The sequence below is a fragment of the Apium graveolens genome, chromosome 9 (assembly GCF_009905375.1).
Source record: "Apium graveolens cultivar Ventura chromosome 9, ASM990537v1, whole genome shotgun sequence".
In the NCBI taxonomy this organism is placed as follows: Eukaryota; Viridiplantae; Streptophyta; class Magnoliopsida; order Apiales; family Apiaceae; genus Apium; species Apium graveolens.
The window spans coordinates 9,842,967-9,863,521 of record NC_133655.1 but is presented as its reverse complement, the minus strand read 5'-3'; the positions used below and the strand labels follow the sequence as shown (position 1 = coordinate 9,863,521).

The window sequence follows — 20,555 nt, the reverse complement described above, 5'->3', positions numbered from 1 at the left end:
AAGTGCAGTAAACTTTTAAAAAGCCAAATTTTAAAAAGCTCTTAAGAAGAGAGTTAAACAATACTTTAGTTCAACGGTCATATACTTGTTTTGACTATATAAAAACAACCCAAGTAGCCGTTACACTATCTTCAACATTAAGTGCCCTATACTTTCCAATTTGATTTCAAGAATCTCAAATTTATTAACTTTACAACTCTCAAGATTTATTTCTATTCATAAAATCTCTCCACACCTTCAAAAATTGATCAAAAAATTTGATTAAAAATGGCATCAAACAGATCACCATCTCCACTACAATCAAGACCATCAACAAACCCAAATTTAAGAGCTTCTGAGACTAATTCTTCAATCAGAAGGAGCTTTACAGGCAACCCTTTTGGTAGACCTAGAAGCTTTGTTCCCAACACGCCTGCTAATAGTCCTGCAGGTAATCTATACATACATTTTTTTTGTGTTTATATGTGTGTGTATTTGTGATTCTTGATTTTTGGGTGGTTTTGGATCTTGTTGATTTGGGTTGTTTTTTTTCAAGATTTTGTTGATGGGTTTTGATTTTTGAGCAAAATGCATGATTGTGATTCTTGTTATAGATGTAGTATAGTTTTATATGTGTGTATTGATGTGGGGTTTCTTTGAGCTGGAAAAAGATTTGATTTTTCGATAATTTGGTGATATGATTAGGGTTTTCGTATTGGGGTTTTATGAATCTTGAAGAAAGGAGGTGTTTTTGTTTCAAGATTTTGAGAATGGGTTTTGATTTGTGAAGAAATTGTATGGTTACTGTTGATTCTTGTTTAAGATGTAGAGTTTTGTAGGTATAATTTAGGGGATGGTATAACATGGAATTTCTTGAAAATTTTCTGGGGTGTTTTTTTGGGATTCGATCTGAGAAAAAGCTTGTTCTTCGAGATTTTTAGGGGTTCTTTTAAATTTGAATTAGGAGTTTCTTACAAAGGTTTCAATGATGATGATCCATGATTTTTTTATGGAAATATTGTAAATAGTGAATACTTATGAGTAGTGACTTGTAATTTGAATCTGTAGTTTTGTTATTATGTATGTACAAATTTGGGGGTTATTTTTGGATTCTGAACTGAAAATTTGCCAGCTTGTTAATTTATGAAGAGAAGAAGGTTGTGTATAGGTTTTACGGACAGCTTGCGTCCCTGTCTCTGGATTGATGTTGTTCTCCCTCTTTTATGTTAAAGTTCTGGTCAGAATCCAACATCAATCCAGAGACAGGGACGCAAGCTGTCCGTAAAACCTATACACAACCTTGTTTCAACTTGTTCTTAATGTTTTTCTGTATTTCAGAATTTGGACGAAGGCTTTCAGCTGGTAAAGAAGGTTTTTTGAGGAGTTATGAAGAAAAAGAGAATGATAAAGTGCACAATTTGAAAGCCACAAAATGCAAATCGCCATTAAAAGCTAGCAAGAACTTTATGTCCCCAACAATATCCGCAGCTTCAAAGTTCACTCCATCACCAAGAAAGAAGATATTAGGGGAGAGGAATGAATCAATTCGAACATCAATCTCATTCTCTGATGGTCAAGAGTCTTCAGTTTCTGACTTTGATTCAAAGTCAGAATCAGGCTTCAACCAGAACATTATTGAAGGTTCAAGTGATTTAGCTGGTTTCCACAGGAAAGAGGTGTTGAAGGCGTCGAAAAGAGTTACCTTTTCTGAAGAAGTGCTCCCAATTCCCCACCTTGAGTCAAGTCCCTACAACAGTTTATATGATTCTGAAACACCCAATAAGGCCGAAAAACAATCAGATTATGATTGTGTCAATCTTGATTCCAGTTTGGATCTCGGACCTTTCTCTTCTCCTGCTATAGCACCTCTCGATGCTGACCCATCATTTCCGCCATATGATCCTAAGACCAACTACCTCTCCCCAAGGCCTCAATTTCTTCGCTATAGACCCCGCCAGATGGAAATTTATCAAAGCAAAGAAGGTCTCAACTTTGAAGATAATAAGGAGTTTGAAGACAATGACGTCACTGAAGAAACCGATTCTGGAGATTCGAAGGAGGGGTCTACAACAGAGACATTACCATCTGAAGAAGAAGAAGCCCTTCTGCTTTCTGAACCAACGCCTGTTGGTACTCCTATAAGCGACCAGATGCTTACACATATTTTTGAAGCTAAACCAGATTCCTTTACGATATCTAAGTCAGAAGAAGAGGAGCTCCTGGTTTCCGAATCAATCCTCACTGAAGAAGAAGAAGCACTCCTCTGTTCTGAACCAACCCCGTCTAGTACTCCTCCCATAAGCACCGAAATGCTTAAACAATTATGTGAAGATCAGAAAGCACCTAAACCAGGTTTCTTTACAAGAACAAAGTTCATTTCTCTGATTTTAATGCTCTTAATTGCTTGTGCATCTGTTTCTTTCAAGGATGTTTCCATTACTAGTCCACCTGCTATTAAGGATTCAAGCTTTTATAAGCTTTACGAATCATCTGAAATTGCTTCTGTAGCAAGAAAGGAGATTGATAGGTTGGCTGGTGATTTCCAAAACTGGTATGAAACATCTGAAATTGCTGTATTTGCAAGAGAAAAGCTTGACGGGTTACTTAAAGATTTACAGCAGTGCTATGATTCATCTGATCTTGCTATAAATGCAAACAAATATTTGCATAGCTTTGCTCGAGAGCTTAAGCAGTATTCATCCCAAGCCATCCTTTACTTTTCCAAGCTAATTCCTCATCTTGGTAAAGAAGATAGTTCCATTTCGGTGCAATTCTGCAATATCACTGAATTGCAGGAACATGCTTCTAAAGTTGAATACTTTGAGGCCAACCGCCAGAAGAAGGTAGCTGAAATCCATGATGAATACGAGTTTGAGCCTATGGTGAAGGAAGAAGCCAGGGATGATCTGGAAGAAATGGCTCATTTAAGAAGCGTTTTCAGTGAGCAAGATGAGGAGGAATCAGAAGTACAAAGGATGATTCCAGAGGAAATTAACGATTCTGATACTGCAGAAGAGAGTGAAGATCAATCAGTTATTGACTCACCGGCTCCTAAAGCTAAACCAGAAGTAGATGCTCCTAAAGTGATCATTGCCACGGAGTTTGTTCGTGAAACCGAATTCATCTTCACAGATAGAGATTCCGAGAGCAAGTCAGAAATGGTCTTAGAAGTTGTGGAGAACAAACCTTTTAAAGATCAATCAGTTATTGATTCACCGGCTTCTATAGCTAAATCAGAAACTCCTACAGAGGTTGTTTTTGAAAACAAATTCAGCGCCACAGATAGAGATTCCGAGAGCAAGTCAGAAGTGGTCTCAGAAATTGTGGAAAACAAACCTTTTGAAGATCAATCCGTCATTGATTCACTGGCTTCTGAAGCTAAATCAGAAGTAAAAGCTCCTGAAGCGATTACTCCTACGGAGTTTGTTCGTGGAACTGAATTCAGCGTCACAGATAGAGATTCCGCGAGCAATTCAGAAGTGGTCTCAGAAGTTGTGGAAAACAAACCATTTGTCCATGCAATGTTGGGGATTTCCTTCCTTGTTCTTGCTGTAATGGCAGCTTCAGCTTTGACATTTCTTAAGAAAGGAAAAAACACCACTGCTGCAGTGAATGTGGTAAAAAATCCTGAAATGTCTGGGGAGTCATGTCCATCTGCAATGAGCACCTTTCAGAATAGCAAGGGCTCATCAAAGAAAATAAACAAAGCACAGAGCCAGGAAAGGAAGTCGACAGTGAACAACAAACGAGAGTCCTTGGCATCCTCATCAGAGTTCTCGACAGGTTCCCCTTCTTACGGAAGCTTCACAACTTACGAGAGGGTTCCTATAAAGCATCATGTAAGTACACAACTCAGCCATTTCAGTTTTGGTCTTATTCATTCATTCTAGTAATCAGCATTTATGTATCCGTAAACTGATAAAATTCTTGTTTCGTTCTTTTAGGCCTACGGAGAGGAAGAAATAGTGACTCCAGTGAGGCGTTCGAGCAGGATCAGGAGCCAAATTACTTCTCCATGACAGACGAAGGTGGACGAAACATTAACATTAACGCACATCTCTTATGTGGTTTGAAACTTCCTTAGTTAGATTGGTTAAATGTAGCATTAGTGATTTAGAGTTTGGTTGTTATTACAGTACTCCACTTCCTAATTGTTTGGTCCACATCTCTAATGCGGTCTGAACTGACTTCCCTGGGATTGATTGAATGACTTTGTAGTGATTTCGAGTTTTCTTGTTGAAATATTTTAATTCTTCTTTAGTTACTATTTGTTTTAGCATTCAGAATCTCTATCTTCACTCAGACACTGCTGTCTCTCTCTGTTTTGCAAAAATAATGTTAATATAAATGAGCATTTGTACTTGCAATACACATAAAAAAGATTGTCAAGACATCTAACTAGTTGAGCTAGGCTCATTGAAACTGTGATATGGGCCCCCAGGCCTCAGATGACACAAAGACAATGGATCACCTTTTAGAAACTTGCAATACACATTTAAAAATTTGTAATGTAATATTTTTAAACAGTTATTTCCGTAAGGGTTTACATTGTACATGAATTGTATTAAGATAAGATACAGTAACCGCAACAAGGAATGTTTCACTAGAATTGTTTATTTTCAAACCGAAGATCATGCAAAGATGTCCCAAAAAAATTAAAAAACAAGACTTTATGATAGAGAAAATAAATCCCTAGGAAGAAGCAGCCTCTCATTGAATGGTAGCATTATGAAACAACGAAAAAATCAAATAAATTGTGAATATAATATATATTATGTTATATCAATTAACTTTAACGAATTAGGTACACTATTTTCTATCTATATAAAGAATTTAGCTGAAACTAAAATTAATAATATAAAATTAGGAAAAAATAAAGCGACGGAAAAAACGAAATCTAACCAAAAGTGTAGTTCCTTTGGCTAGATACGTGGCTAAATATTTGTACGAAACTTTTTTTTATACCCGTAACTTTTAAAATTACCAACTTGGTAAACACATTAATATTGGTATTTATCAAACACATATTTAAACATTTTTAGTAGAGCAAAACACATATTTAAACATTTTTAGTAGAGCAAAATATAAGAAATTGCAATTATAGTATTTAAGAAATTATATATCGCTGCCGAAAATAAAAAATGGGAAATTTGTGGCTTCGCCCGGGCTCGAACCGGGGACCGTCTGTGTGTTAGACAGACGTGATAACCAACTACACCACGAAACCAAGTTGTCAAAGCTCACAAATTCAGATATAAATATGCATATATTGGTGCAGAGAGATTGATATGAATGATAAACAATTTTAGAATGTTTCAATTACTATTTGCCACCAGCAGAATATAGAGTTTGCAAATTATTGAACTTGTTTTTTCATCCAGAAAAAAAAAATGATAGAAGCTCAACTCTTTGAGTCAGCACACTCGGTCAGAACAGAGGAGTACTAGTTACGGGATTCGGAACCAAAGAAGCAAGTTTTTTTTAATATTGTTAGAATCCTAATATAAGATACTGAAAATGGCCTTCCTCGGGTAGTAGAGGAAGACCCTGATATTAGTGAATCTAAAATGTTATGAAATTACTACCTAAGAACTATGGGATAAAGTGAATCATACTCCGACTCAGGATCAAGTAGAAAGTGATCTGAAAATTATTGCTGGAGTACAAAAAGTGCTGTTCTTAAGCACGAAGCTGAGAGGAAACAATGATAGATAGTTAAATGAAAATCAGGTGATGAATGTGAGATAGACCATGGATAATGTCTTCAAAGACTATAGTCTTTAATCCGCGTGAATGCACTAATACCATATCAACAAAAAAGTTGCTGCTATTACTATTAGTACTATCATTTTGATCCATACAATCTCTTTAACCCAGAGAAAAGAGAGATCAAAGAGAATGATCAGGATTCTCGATGACTAAGCCACTAAGGGAAAATGAACTTCCCAAATTATGAAAACTGCGGGAAGCTTTTATCAGTGGTGGCTGTTAATCAACGTCGCTCAACGATATATAAAACAAAATAAGAACATTGATCTGACAAGCACACAGCAGTTGCCTTGTAACAACAGTTAACTGGTGACTTACCGTGAGGGGGACACGTGTTCAACCACTGCACCGACACTTTGTTGGTCACTACATATTTGAATGGTTTTTAAATTATATTTTTCTTATATTATGATTTTAAATCAATTTAATTATGTGCCCGTTTGAGAAATTTTAAAATAAGTAACTTATAATTTAAAATGAATATGTAACTTATAAGTAATAAGTAAATTAAAAATTATAAGTTATATAAGTGTTTGGATAACTTTACTTAAAATTCATAATTATTTTTACTTAAATGAACTCAAACAAATATTTTTTATATACAATTATCTTAATTTATGAGTTTTGTATTAATATAATATTTATAAATATATATTTTAAAATTAAAGTTAATAAAAAAATGAAAAATCAAAATAAGTTAAAAAAAAGTACGTCGTTGATAACATTCAACTTATCAGTTATAGGTTATAAATTCAACTTATAAATGACATGGACAAACATTTCTCAATAAACAGTTACGAACTTATAAGATTTTCTCAACAAACAGTTACGAACTTAATAAGTTATCACACAAACGGAACATTTCTTTTCAGTAAAGTATCCAAACAATTTAAACTTCCATCACTATTTCAAACTTTACAATCTAAGCGCTAACTCAAACTTTTCAAAAATTTGGTTAAATTAATAATATCTTTTTTTATTATATTTTTTTATTATAACAGAATCAATTATATGTCTGTTATCAATCTGAAAACTCTAAAAGCTCAAGTGGCAAGTAGAGGTGGTCAATAGTGCGGGCAGGCCCTCCGGGGCCGAATAATTACGGATTTCCGTACAAACCGGTCCAGAATGTGCGGTTCAAATCCGCACATTTGGCCACCTCTAGTGGGAAGTGACAAGATAAGTTAGTTTTGAAATTTGATTTTCGCTCGTCCAAAAATTTATGTAATACTATAAGAGACTGGTTCAAAGTTTTCGGACATTTTTCAAAAGTTACAACAGTGAATAAAAGATGAGCAAGACCCCAACTTATTTAGCGAATCTCTTACAGACATGCATTGACAAAAAATTACACATTTCAGGCAAGCTCATCCACGCCCACATTCTCCGTCATGGTCTCTTCGCCGACACGTTCCTCTCAAATCGTCTCATTGAGCTTTACAACAAATGTAATAAAATCAACACTGCACGCCACTTGTTTGATCAAATGCCGCTGAAGAATATTTACTCTTGTAATGCAATGTTAGGTGCTTATTGTAAGTCTAACAAATTGGAGGATGCACATGTGCTGTTTGATGAAATGCCTGAGAGAAATACGGTGTCGTGGAACACGTTGATTAGTGCGTTGGTTAAGAATGGGATGATGGGGGAAGCGTTGGGTGTTTATTGTAGGATGAAGTGGGAGGGATTTGTGCCTACGCATTTTACATTGGCGAGTGTGGTGAGTGCGTGTGGGATGGCGAGGGATGTGGAGGGTGGGAGAGGGGAGCATTGTGTTGCAATTAAGATTGGATTAGATGAGAATGTGTATGTGGGGAATGCGTTGTTGAGTATGTATGCGAAGTGTGGGTGTGTTGGGGATGCTGTTAAGGCTTTTGAGGATTTGGGGGAGCCGAATGAGGTGTCGTTTACGGCTATGATGGGGGTTTTAGCGGAGACGGATCAAGTTGAGGAGGCGCTTAAAATGTTTAGGTGGATGTTTAGGATTGGTATTAGTGTGGATTCTATTTCATTATCGTGTGTTTTAGGGGTTTTTTCGAGAAGCGGGATTGGTAATACGAAGGGATTGTTGGGTAATGCCCATGGACGACTTATACATGCGCTCATTATTAGACTTGGGTTTGAGAATGACCTTCACTTGGGTAACTCTTTACTTGATATGTATGCTAAGACACGGGATATGGAGAGTGCTGAAGCCGTTTTCACTTATTTGCCTGAAGTTAGTATTGTTTCATTGAATGTCATGATAGGCGGATATGGTCAGGATTATCAAATTGATAAGGCGTTAGAGTATATGCAAATGATGAAAAGATATGGCTTTGAAGCGGATGAAGTCACTCACGTCAATATGCTTGCAGCATGTATCAAGTCAGGGGATGTTGAAACTGCGCGTAAAATATTCAGTAACATGGCATGTCCAAGCTTAGCTTCATGGAATGCAATGCTCTCAGGGTATTTTCAAAATGAAAAATTTAAAGAGGCTATTAAGCTCTTTAGAGAAATGCAGTTTCGGAATGTCCAAGCTGATCGGACTACTTTGGCTATTATCCTTAATTCGTGTGCTGTGTTGGGGCTTTTCGAATGGGGGAAATCAGTTCATTGTACCTCCATCAAGGGTTTGAATCACACTGATATTTATGTTGGTAGTGGGCTTATTGGCCTCTATTCAAAATGCAATCAGGTAGATGTTGCAAAATCTATATTTGATAGGATTCAAGACAGGGATGTTGTCTGTTGGAATTCTATGATAGCTGGATTATCACTGAATTCGCTTGATAAGGAAGCATTCAATTTGTTTAAACAAATGATAGGAAAAGGGTTGTATCCTACTCAATTTTCTTACGCTACCATCTTGAGTAGTTGTGCGAAATCATCATCTGTTCCTCAGGGGAGACAAATTCATGCACAGATAGTGAAAGAGGGAGGTGTTAATGATGTATATGTTGGAAGTGCTCTGATTGACATGTACTCTAAATGTGGCGAAGTTCATGAAGCCAGGATTTTCTTTGATACAATGCCCTTTAGAAATACAATTACATGGAATGAAATGATACATGGATATGCACAGAATGGATGCGGCAACGAGGCTATTGATCTCTATGATGAAATGATTCAATCTGGTGAAAAATTAGACGGAATAACTTTTCTTGCTGTTTTAACTGCTTGCAGCCATTCAGGATTGGTTGATCATGGAGTTGCAGTATTCAACTCAATGCAGTCAGACCACGGAGAAGAGCCTCTTTCTGATCATTATACTTGTATGATAGATACTCTGGGTCGTGCTGGCCGGTTCCATGAAATTGAGGTACTAGTGGATAAGATGCCATGCAAAGATGATCCAATTGTATGGGAAGTTTTGCTTAGTTCTTGTAGGCTCCATGATAATGTGAGCTTGGCAAGAAGAGCAGCAGATGCACTTTTCTCTTTGGACCCAAAAAATTCTGCCCCCTATGTTCTTCTGGCCAATATGTATTCTTCATTAGGAAGATGGGATGAGGTGAAAGATGTGAGAGATATGATGAGTAAGAAGAGCATTGTAAAGAATCAAGGTTATAGCTGGCTTGAACAAAAGAGTGAGAAGCAACAGTGTATAGTCGATCACTACAGATATGTGGAAATGCATGACTTCGAAGCAGTCTGTAATACTTCCTTGTGTTAAACAGAGCATTCTATAGGTAATAGGTTATTGCATGTTGGTCCTCCAGTATATTGTATATTTCCTTCTAAGCATTGTCTTTCCTCGATCACTTAAGATTGAATAGTACTGATGGAGATACGTGAATTCCAACTGAAGGTATGTTACTTTATGGACACTTGTCAGTATAAATCAGGTATCTAAAAATTGTTTATACAACATCCTTAAAGTAACTAGTCATATTCTGTGTTTGTATCAGAGTCTGATGATTGTACCAAATTGTTGTCACATGCCAAACTTCTGTAATATAGTGAAGACTGAGTCTGAAAAAAGGAGCATTTGATCATCCTCGTCAGGTCAAATGATTGATGGCATTCTTGGCATTATCCAAGCTTTATTACTGATATTAGCAGAGGCCTTGAATATTGTGGGGGTCAAATCGGTAAGGAACTTTTGTAACAATGAAAATCTTGCATTCTTTCATTTGTTTGGTACACTAGAAAAGAGCATTTTGTGATTGCTGAAAGACTTCGTTTTTTTCATGTTATAGGATTCACCTATGCTAAACTCTGCACATCAGTACTTCAAATTGAGGTATCTTGGTGCTCCAGCTGTTCTTAAGTCACTGCTCTGCCAGCTGTCTTTTGAGGATGTAAGGACACACAGTTCCTTCCCTATGCCACTTGTAAGTACAGGACTAAATTGTGACGGGTACTATTATACCTCGAAAAAACTCATCCTGGAAAATGTGCAGAATTTGGAAACTGACAGGATTTTTTATTTATTTATAAGAATAAAGAAAGAGCTAAATATGCATAATATTACTTAATGGCCTAGTAATTAGTTAAGAAGGTTTAGTGCCAAATGCAAATAAGCTTAGTTGCTGCTTAAGCCAACTTTTGAAATAGAGTTTGTGTCCAATTGGATCTGAATCACATTCCTCGGATAATACAGGGGCAGGCGGCATAACAAATATGGTTTTTGGCCCAATATTTATTTTTGTCTTCTGTCTTGGTGTCGGTGGTGTAGCCACTGCCTATGTTTTATCTCAGTGACTCATATTAAATTGCTTTAAAGCATGATTTGTATGCTTGTGTTATGCATTAAAATCTCTCTGCATCTAAGAAGCAGGGACACTTGGGTCCCGGCCGAGTCCCCGTGTCGGATTTTCGGACACACGTATCCCCGTATCGGACACGCGGATTCTTCCGTGATACTAATATGAAATTTTATCTTTAGAAATTGTACTTAAAATCTATTTTAGCAAACTACATTTACAAAATTAAGTATCCATGTCAATTAGTTACTACAAAAGTATTGATTATCGTATGTTTTTTTTACATAAACTAAAAGATTTTACTTGTATTTTTGTGTTTCAGATTAATAAATAATGCATTTGATTCATTTTTCATGCAATTTTTGATTTTGTTAGTAAGTTTTATTATGTTTAACATGAAATATATATGAATATTTTGTTTATTTTTCCCGTGTCCCCCGCACCCGTATCCCCATATTTTTATATTTGTCGAATTGCGGTATCCCATCACTATGCACTAGTAGTCCCGCACCCGTGTCCGTGCTTCCTAGCTCTGCATCACGTTCTTTATGTAAATTGTATGACCTTACTTCTTAATCTAATATTACCTTTTTTTGTCCCTTGTTATTTTTTTTGTTGGTATGGCAGGTATCTAGCCTTAGTCATACTCTTTTGGAGTTGATGCAACAAGTGGTGTTGATACCCCCTTGTCGCAAACATCTGCAATTAGTATAAAACTATAAATAGTGTCCAGACCTCCGTGAATATGAATATCTTGAATATTTCAATAATGTTCAATCCAGCAAATGGGTAAGCTAGAAGTAAAGCATAGTGGCTATTTAAAATCAGTTGCATTCAACTGTCTATTTAAGACACTAGATGTAACACCCCAGTCCCACATCGAGGAGATTTGGGACTTCTGTTCAGTTTATAAGGCAAAATACTACTACTACTTGCACCAATAAATCATGATCTCGTGGGGCCTGTGGTGGGCTATTCGTTATCCAAGTTGGCTGCATTTGGGACAGTAGGCTTCGGCTTATTTCGGACTCGGAATTTGGACTTGACCCGATTTTCGAAAAAGGCTCGGGATTTGACCCGGGTTGTCATACTAGAATCCTTTTGTGTTCTTTTTTTGATTCATTCTTCTATGTGACAAGATACATGTATGTATATGTAAACATTGTTGGCAGTATATATAAGCTTTAAGTTAGTGTTTCCAACAAGTCCATTTTAATGAGTTGCTTTAGTAATGTATGATCCATGAAAATGCTGAAATGCACGTTCATTGGTTTCTTTTGTTGAAGTCAGCGATCTTAACAAGTCTTTTCAGAAAAGGTCTATCATACGATGTGTGGCAAAGATTCAATTCTTGATTTGTTTCAAGTTACTTTTTGATTTATTCCTCTCAGGTTTCAAGAAAGCGTTTCATCTGATCAATCATTTTTTTAGCTCAACTCTATTTATCTTCTGTCTTCGTTTTATAGGTTCTCTGCTTTTGATGAGAGTCATTGCAGTCACATTCTGTGTGATTCTGGCTACATATGTGGCTGCAAATTAGAGGCCGATACCAATGGCTTAATTTCAGGGCTGCTTGCAGGTCTGGTCTGTTTGGCACCGTCTATTCTGGCGAATGGATTGGCTGTTGCTGGGCAGTTAAAAGGAACTTGGAATTATTCAGGTTTTGGGTATGTCTATATCATCAAGAAGCAGGTAACAACATACATTAATGGAGAATACATCCAGTTATCAAGATAGATATTGCAAGTGGAAGTTGTGGTTAACAAACTTGGGTAGAAACGGTTGAAACAAATCGTTCATGGTAGCTTTGAAAGGTAGATGGTGCATTATAGACCAAATGGCATGACAAGAAACCCATAAAACTGTCTTGTGTGTGTAGAACTGTTTTATAAATATATTCAGAATGCACTTGATCTGAAAGTAGCCAGCCCTCAAGTCAATATTCCGGATAAGAAGTTTGTGTTGTGTTAACACTTCAATAGTAGGAATCGGAAATTAATCGTTGACAGTGATGGTGTGGAGAGCTCTATAATCATTAAATTGCCATACCAGCTTTCCTTTTTTCTTAACCAGGAGTGCAAAGGAAAATGGGCTAATACTCAGTTGAACAATCTTATCCGCCAACATGTCCTACCTGAGATTCAATTTTGATTCGGGTAATTTTCGATATCAGATTTTCTTTTTGTCGGGAGATTATTATCAGATTTGACTGTATTGAATAGATTTTAGTTCGGATCGGAATATTGAATTTGGTTAAATTTCGGGTGATCTAATTCAAATATAAAATTGAATCTCGTTTTTATGCTTTTCGGTTCGGTTCTTCATGTCTGGACCAACTTCGTCGGGTCTAGTTCCTTTTTTTTAAAGGGGGTCTATTTAAATGAGTTCTAATTTTTTTTTTCTTATGGTATGGTATATATGATTAGGTTCCAGGAGAACCTTCTTCACAAGGAAATCAGAGAACTGAATTATAGGTTTAAATTAATCGGAAATTAAGCAAATAAAATGATTAAATTATTATAGCACTTTTGTGATGGGATTGAACTTCTAAGGTCATTTGTAATATACGGTTTGTATACGTTCACATATGGCAACAATCTTTAACTTTAAAATTAAAATCTTTCATAAATAAATTGGGTTAAATATCAAGTAGGTCATTCACTGCGTTAAAATGTATTAAGTGGGTTACTGATTATAAAACTGATTCAAATGAGTCACTCATTTGAAAACTTGTATCAAAAATATCATTCTATCGTTAGTCGAAATTTTTAAAAATATTATATAATGAGTTTTGTACATTTTTTATGAATGATATTACATCTAAATGAAACATCGGAGTTCTAGTATTTTAAATAATATTTTTAAAATTTTAAAAATTTATCTACTATTTTTTTTAAATCAAATAAAACAATCAAAAAATTAAAAATAAATAGTTGATAAAATTTTAAAAATCTAACAATATTATCTAAAATAGTAGAACTTGGAACCTTTCATTTGGATATAATATCATTCATTAAAAATGTGCGAAACTCAATATATAATACTTTTGAGAATTTCGACTAACGATAAAGTAATATTTTTTAGACAAATTTGTAATCAGTAACCCACTTGATACATTTGGATGCAGTAAGTGACCTACTTGATATTTAACTCTAAATAAATTACATGCATACATGTTAATAAAATAAAATTCTCTGAGACTCCTGAAACAAAAGAATCACACTCTGATTGCTATATTCATGAATCAAATCAAACATATTCGGTATCCCGTTTAGAGCAGAATTTGAGAAAGATAAAATATACATAAACTATCGTCTATTTCGATAAAAAGGGAGGCTGTTTCCATTAAGAAAAGGAGGTTGTGCCCTAATAATTTAAAAAATATTTCAATCAAAAATAAATAAAAAATATATAAAAATATTTGCAATAATAAAAAATCAAATGAAAATTGTAAAAACAATACTATTGCATTAAAAAAATTCAACTAAGAGGAGATGATAAACAAATGATGTGTGTTTATATTAGTTAATAGAAAGTCAGTTGTACAAATTCAAAATGTTAAGAATGTAAAGAGTCTAGAATTTAATACATACGTTAAGTTTATTTTAAAAAAATAAATTTTACATGTCAATTTTAATTTATATGTATATTTGTATAAATTTATGTAACCTATTATTCAATTCATTTTATATTTAAATTGATTTTTTAATATATATATATATATATATATACGTATGTATATATGTATATGTATATTTATATAAACTCATTATTCAATTCATTTTGGATTTAGACTAATAGTTAAAAGCTAGGAGTTTACATGTGAATCATAACAATTTTCATTGCAAGTATTTATTAATTCTATTAAGATGATTTTGATACAAGTGTTTCTAGAATCTATTGTCTTATCGATAATAACTAAAAAGGAAAAATGAATATTTTTGTCACTCAACTTCTATTATTCATATTATTACAATATTATTATTTTTTTGTATTTATATATATAGAATTGTAAAAATTAAACGTTAAGTTGGGTGACAAAAAAATCCATTTTCCCTAACTAAAAATTATTTAAGTGTAAAACATTTTTCAATTTTTTTTCATTTCCAAATTTTTAACCTTAAAATAAAAATTAAATTTGTGTCCGCTATATTTTTTTTCATTTTAACCGTACATAACGTATATGTATACACCGACATAAATAAAATATGTCGTAATATATTTGAGAAACGTGTTCTGTCTAACACCTCACACACCCTACCCCATGCTTAATAGAAGACAAGATACATGTGTATATTTGCAATACCTGAACTCATGATATTCTTCACATGGGACTTGTCCATGAACGATCATTGAATATTTTTCTCGCAGAAGTGAACCGATTGAGTAGAAGAATATTGATGTATTTAAATCATAACCAAATATAACCAAATACATAAATTCAATAACTAGGAAGATCATCGATGATTGTCGACGCAAATCCAATAAAAATGTTAAACTATGAAAACCAATTTTTCACATAAGTCTGATCCTTGAATTTGGAGAAATGATCTGATTTCTTAACAATAATGATGAACTACAATACCGATTTATTTCTCCGCCCGAAATATAAGAACCACCATTATCTACTGGTTGTTGTAAAAACATCCAATTTCGAAGTCACGTTGATGACAGTCCATATCCACCCACTATTCCTACAATATTTTTGAGAATCGGCACCTTCTATATTGATGTTGTTAATAGGAAAACTTTCATATTTTTTGAACGAGCGTTTTTCAAAATTGAAGTGGGCAACATTCATGAGTAGAACACAACCCACTTAATATAATCACCATCTTCCATCATTTCCATGGTGGTTACTCCAACAAAGAGTAACTTGATTTTTAAAATATATACTTTTCTTAAATTCTCGGTTTCCTCTTGATATTATCGACGAGGCTATGGTTTCCTCTTACATAACATTACTCTATAATGTGTATTATTAATTATCTCATTATTTTTTCTTTCACGTGTTTGTTTTTCGTGCCGAGCAGTAACCAATTAAAGATTTCAGCAACAAAAGATCTCTTATTTTACTCATAGATAATTTTATCAAAATTTTCAAGCACATGACATGTCTATTTCATCATAATAAGCCTACTCAAGTGACAATGTCACTTTACATAACCAAGTGAATTTTATCATTTGGATTAGTGATAGGTTTCAAGGTATTTGTCTTGTTTACTTTTTCAGATAGCTCAAATGTTATAAGAGTTTATAAATTTTTATGCAACAATCTTGAAAATTTTAGTCGAATAATAAATCGATTTGGTAGAAGCTCAATGAAGATCGTTTAGCAGCAACTTCAAGAAAAAAGACTTTTGAAGATAATAAGTTGTAGAAATTTCTCTAAGTCAAATATCGTGAAATCCAGAAAAACTATGTTGTGAAGTCCATCAGAGCTATATAGTAAAGTTCAGTTCAAATCCATTTAGTAAAGTCCAATTTTATACTAGATCGTGAAGTCTAATTCTGCAATGTACCGTGAAGTCCATAAGTGGTCTATATCGTGAAGTCCATAATTATGCCATATAGTGAAGTACAAAATTGTGCTAGACTGTGAAGTCTTAAATGAACTATATCGTGAAGTAAAGGGAAATTAGAGTTCACGATATCTTCAATTAGCCATTTCAAAACAAGACAAATTAAGGTACAATTTTCAGAAATGAAGAAATAAATCATTTCACCATATTGTACATAGAGATGGTGTTAGAAAATGAAAAGTTTGAGGCATGTTTTAAAACATGTTCTTGAAACTTTCATGTTTGGATCTAAATCATTTTCTTAGTGTAATCCATATAGAAATTGAGGTGAAGTTAGTAGTTTTAAATGGGTTTGTGGTTTTGTCCCATATTGATTAAGTAAAGAGGAGTGTAGTGCTTTATAAAGTACCAATTGCAAGAGTAGTATACCAACTACAAAGGCATGTGGGTGTGCATGGTGTTATTGTGTGCCTCGCAAACACGCGCGCGCCGCCGCCGCCTCACCATGCCACGCCATGACACGATAGGAGAGGACATTTATTTTAATTAATTTAATACATTCAATTACGTTATGTGTTATATTATATACTGAACAAAATGTTTGGAATAAATATACGTCAATTACTTATGTATGAAACCCTAACTGCTATCTCTCTCTTTTTCTCTCCTCCACAACATACAGATCATAGCATAGATTTTCTGGACGAACTGAGGTATGGGTCGCTGTTGAGTGCTACGTATCTGTGGACGAAGTACTGTGTGTTGTTGTATCCTGAAAGTGATATTGGTGCAACCCAACACAGCGTAAGTGGGGCAATAATCTCTTCAAGAACAATCTAGACTTCTCGAAGGTTAGACGCCTCGGCTGTTATTGCCTCTTTCAGATTTATTAAAGCTTCTGTTAGAGATAAGTGTTCTTATTTATCTTTGTCAATTCAGTTATTAATTAATCTTTTTATTTGCCTTCGTGTTTTATTTCATTATTTGGTTTATTGCATGTTCTTGTTAATTGTGATATATAACTGTCTCATTGTTGCGCGTAGTGTTAGTTTATTACCCAACAATCTTGAAGAGATTATTTAATATATTGTGTAATTAGCAAGATGGTTAACGAAACTGCTGATGTTCCTAAAACTGTTGAGATTGGTTCTGGTTCTGGTAGTACTGCTACCATTGATTGGACCACGTATCGTTTCCCCAGCCTATTGATTTATCGGTATGCCTGATAAATTCAGTGGTGGAGCTTCTTTTTTTTGTTGGAAGAAAAAGATGAAGCTCTGATTAACGGTTAAAGGTCTATGGCCAGTGGTACAGTATGATCCTCATGTGTTGAATCAAGAGAAAGCTGAATCTGTTAAGGCTAATGCTTTATGGGCTGAGAAGGATGGGGTGGCTAGGGCAGCCATTTTGGCATCCTTGGCGAACACCTTGTTCGATGTTTATTCATCATATGCCTGTACTGCTAAGTTCTTATGGGATAAGCTAGACCAAACCTGTATCAGCCCGCGCACATCCGGACCATTAAATCTAAACCAAAACTAAAAGCAAATACAATTTCTTGATTAAAAAGTCTATTACAGAGGTGTCTATTACAAAGGCGCAGCTAACGGAAGCGGTCCAAAAGTCAATCTACTCCAATACTAAGATCCTCGAACTCCAATGCTATCCAACTCGAACTCTTAGGCGAAACCTGAAATTGTAAGAATGAGCTATACAGCCCAGCAAGAGACCAATCGATCCAACTAGTAGGCCAAGTAACACACACACATATAACAAAATACGATAATCTATACGATACGATATACGAAACAAACACTTTCCATACACTTTCTTATTCTTATTCTTATTCGATACACACAATACACATGGCACATAGACAACAATAATTCCAAAATCAATAACTCATGCCAAGACCACTACAACCCGGTGATAACGGTCCTAAATTTTCTGAAAACTGTCACTACAATCCGGTGACTGCGGTCCTAAGTTCTTATTCGATATTTTCACAAACCATGGCACAAATCAAAGATCTCAAATTATCGTCTAGACATCACATATATACATCGATACATATTCTATATCACATAATAATATCAAATATATGATCACTTAGCCCAAGTTTTGATAATCAAATATAAACGCACAACACACAATTTTAAAAACACTAGCAAGATCGATCGAAAACTTACTTCAAAACCTGACCAGATCTGAATATAGCCTTTTTGACCCATTAAACGATGTTATATTGGAAAATACGAAACACGAAAGTTGAAGATAACGAAAAGACCTCTCCGAAAAGTCCAGAATCACTGAATTCCGACTCACGATGAATTTACTACGAATTTTACAAGATTGCTGATTTATGTGAATAAAACCCTACGAATTTTATTAATTAAAACGAGGAGGACGAATATGATGTATTTATAACGATACAAAATCCTGTATCTTAACCTACAAGTTATCCATATTAGAATTGGATCCAAATTATAGGCTCATTAGTCTAATTCAATTTTAAATCCTAGTCCTTGTCTAATTTTAATCCTTTTTATTCTATTATTCTTTTATTAATCGAATTCTAAAAATTACGGGATATTACATACTACCCTCCTTAAAAAGAATTTGGTCCCCAAATTCACAACAATCCTAAAGTTCGAGACACATCTACCCCCTGATCTACCAAAGGTCAAACTATGGTCCACAAGATCGAATCCTAGGGAATGTACTAGTCCCATACCTAATACACTCCGAAAGACAGCCTGCTCTTGATACCAACTGTATCAGCCCGCGCACATCCGGACCATTAAATCTAAACCAAAACTAAAAGCAAATACAATTTCTTGATTAAAAAGTCTATTACAGAGGTGTCTATTACAAAGGCGCAGCTAACGGAAGCGGTCCAAAAGTCAATCTACTCCAATACTAAGATCCTCGAACTCCAATGCTATCCAACTCGAACTCTTAGGCGAAACCTGAAATTGTAAGAATGAGCTATACAGCCCAGCAAGAGACCAATCGATCCAACTAGTAGGCCAAGTAACACACACACATATAACAAAATACGATAATCTATACGATACGATATACGAAACAAACACTTTCCATACACTTTCTTATTCTTATTCTTATTCGATACACACAATACACATGGCACATAGACAACAATAATTCCAAAATCAATAACTCATGCCAAGACCACTACAACCCGGTGATAACGGTCCTAAATTTTCTGAAAACTGTCACTACAATCCGGTGACTGCGGTCCTAAGTTCTTATTCGATATTTTCACAAACCATGGCACAAATCAAAGATCTCAAATTATCGTCTAGACATCACATATATACATCGATACATATTCTATATCACATAATAATATCAAATATATGATCACTTAGCCCAAGTTTTGATAATCAAATATAAACGCACAACACACAATTTTAAAAACACTAGCAAGATCGATCGAAAACTTACTTCAAAACCTGACCAGATCTGAATATAGCCTTTTTGACCCATTAAACGATGTTATATTGGAAAACACGAAACACGAAAGTTGAAGATAACGAAAAGACCTCTCCGAAAAGTCCAGAATCACTGAATTCCGACTCACGATGAATTTACTACGAATTTTACAAGATTGCTGATTTATGTGAATAAAACCCTACGAATTTTATTAATTAAAACGAGGAGGACGAATATGATGTATTTATAACGATACAAAATCCTGTATCTTAACCTACAAGTTATCCATATTAGAATTGGATCCAAATTATAGGCTCATTAGTCTAATTCAATTTTAAATCCTAGTCCTTGTCTAATTTTAATCCTTTTTATTCTATTATTCTTTTATTAATCGAATTCTAAAAATTACGGGATATTACATAACGACCCGCACTTCCGGACCATTAACTCTAAAATCGAAACTAAAAGCAAATACAATTTCTTGATTAAAAAGTCTATTACAGAGGTCACTATTACAAAAGCGCAGCTAAAAGCGGAAGTCCAAAAATTCAAACAACTCCAATTCTAAGTCCTCTAACTTCAATGCTATCCAACTCGAACTCTTAGGCGAAACCTGAAATTGTAAGAATGAGCTATACAGCCCAGCAAGAGACCAATCGATCCAACTAGTAGGCCAAGTAACACACACACATATAACAAAATACACCGATAATCTATACGATACGATATACGAAACACACACTTTCGATACACATTCTTATTCTTATTCGATACACATAGCACATAAACAACAATAATTCAAAACCCATAATTCATGCCACGACCACTACAACCCGGTGATAACGGTCCTAAATTTTCAGAAAACTGTCACTATAATCCGGTGACTGCGGTCCTAAGTTCTTATTCGATATTTTCACAAACCATGGCACAAATCAAAGATCTCAAATTATCGTCTAGACATCACATATATACATCGATACATATTCTATATCACATAATAATATCAAATATATGATCACTTAGCCCAAGTTTTGATAATCAAATATAAACGCACAACACACAATTTTAAAAACACTAGCAAGATCGATTGAAAACTTACCTCAAAATCTGACCAGATCTGAATTTAGCCTTTTTTGAC

At 34.6% G+C, this 20,555-nt stretch overlaps 2 protein-coding genes and 1 non-coding gene across 4 annotated transcripts; 2 read left to right on the top strand and 1 right to left on the bottom strand.

Annotated features, from left to right (window-relative positions):
• Positions 1 to 130: 130 nt before the first annotated feature.
• On the top strand, positions 131 to 4,229 carry LOC141682640 (uncharacterized). The gene is made up of 3 exons (XM_074487346.1): positions 131 to 430; positions 1,318 to 3,818; positions 3,924 to 4,229. The coding sequence occupies exons 1-3, from the start codon at positions 268 to 270 to the stop codon at positions 3,996 to 3,998; spliced, it is 2,739 nt and encodes a 912-aa protein (XP_074343447.1). The 5' UTR covers positions 131 to 267; the 3' UTR covers positions 3,999 to 4,229.
• Positions 4,230 to 5,132: 903 nt separating this feature from the next.
• Positions 5,133 to 5,206, bottom strand: TRNAV-AAC (transfer RNA valine (anticodon AAC)). The gene has a single exon. It is a non-coding gene; the product is annotated as a tRNA-Val (tRNA).
• A 1,610-nt stretch (positions 5,207 to 6,816) lies between these two features.
• Positions 6,817 to 12,723, top strand: LOC141682788 (pentatricopeptide repeat-containing protein At4g20770-like). 2 transcript variants are annotated; one of them, XM_074487485.1, is made up of 4 exons: positions 6,817 to 9,541; positions 9,642 to 9,824; positions 9,933 to 10,034; positions 11,906 to 12,723. In XM_074487485.1, exon 1 carries the CDS (start codon positions 7,040 to 7,042, stop codon positions 9,404 to 9,406), a length of 2,367 nt encoding a protein of 788 aa, XP_074343586.1. In that variant the 5' UTR covers positions 6,817 to 7,039; the 3' UTR covers positions 9,407 to 9,541; positions 9,642 to 9,824; positions 9,933 to 10,034; positions 11,906 to 12,723. The 2 variants fall into 2 exon arrangements, with proteins under 2 accessions (XP_074343586.1, XP_074343585.1); XM_074487484.1 differs by having other exon boundaries at positions 9,933 to 10,067.
• Positions 12,724 to 20,555: the final 7,832 nt, after the last annotated feature.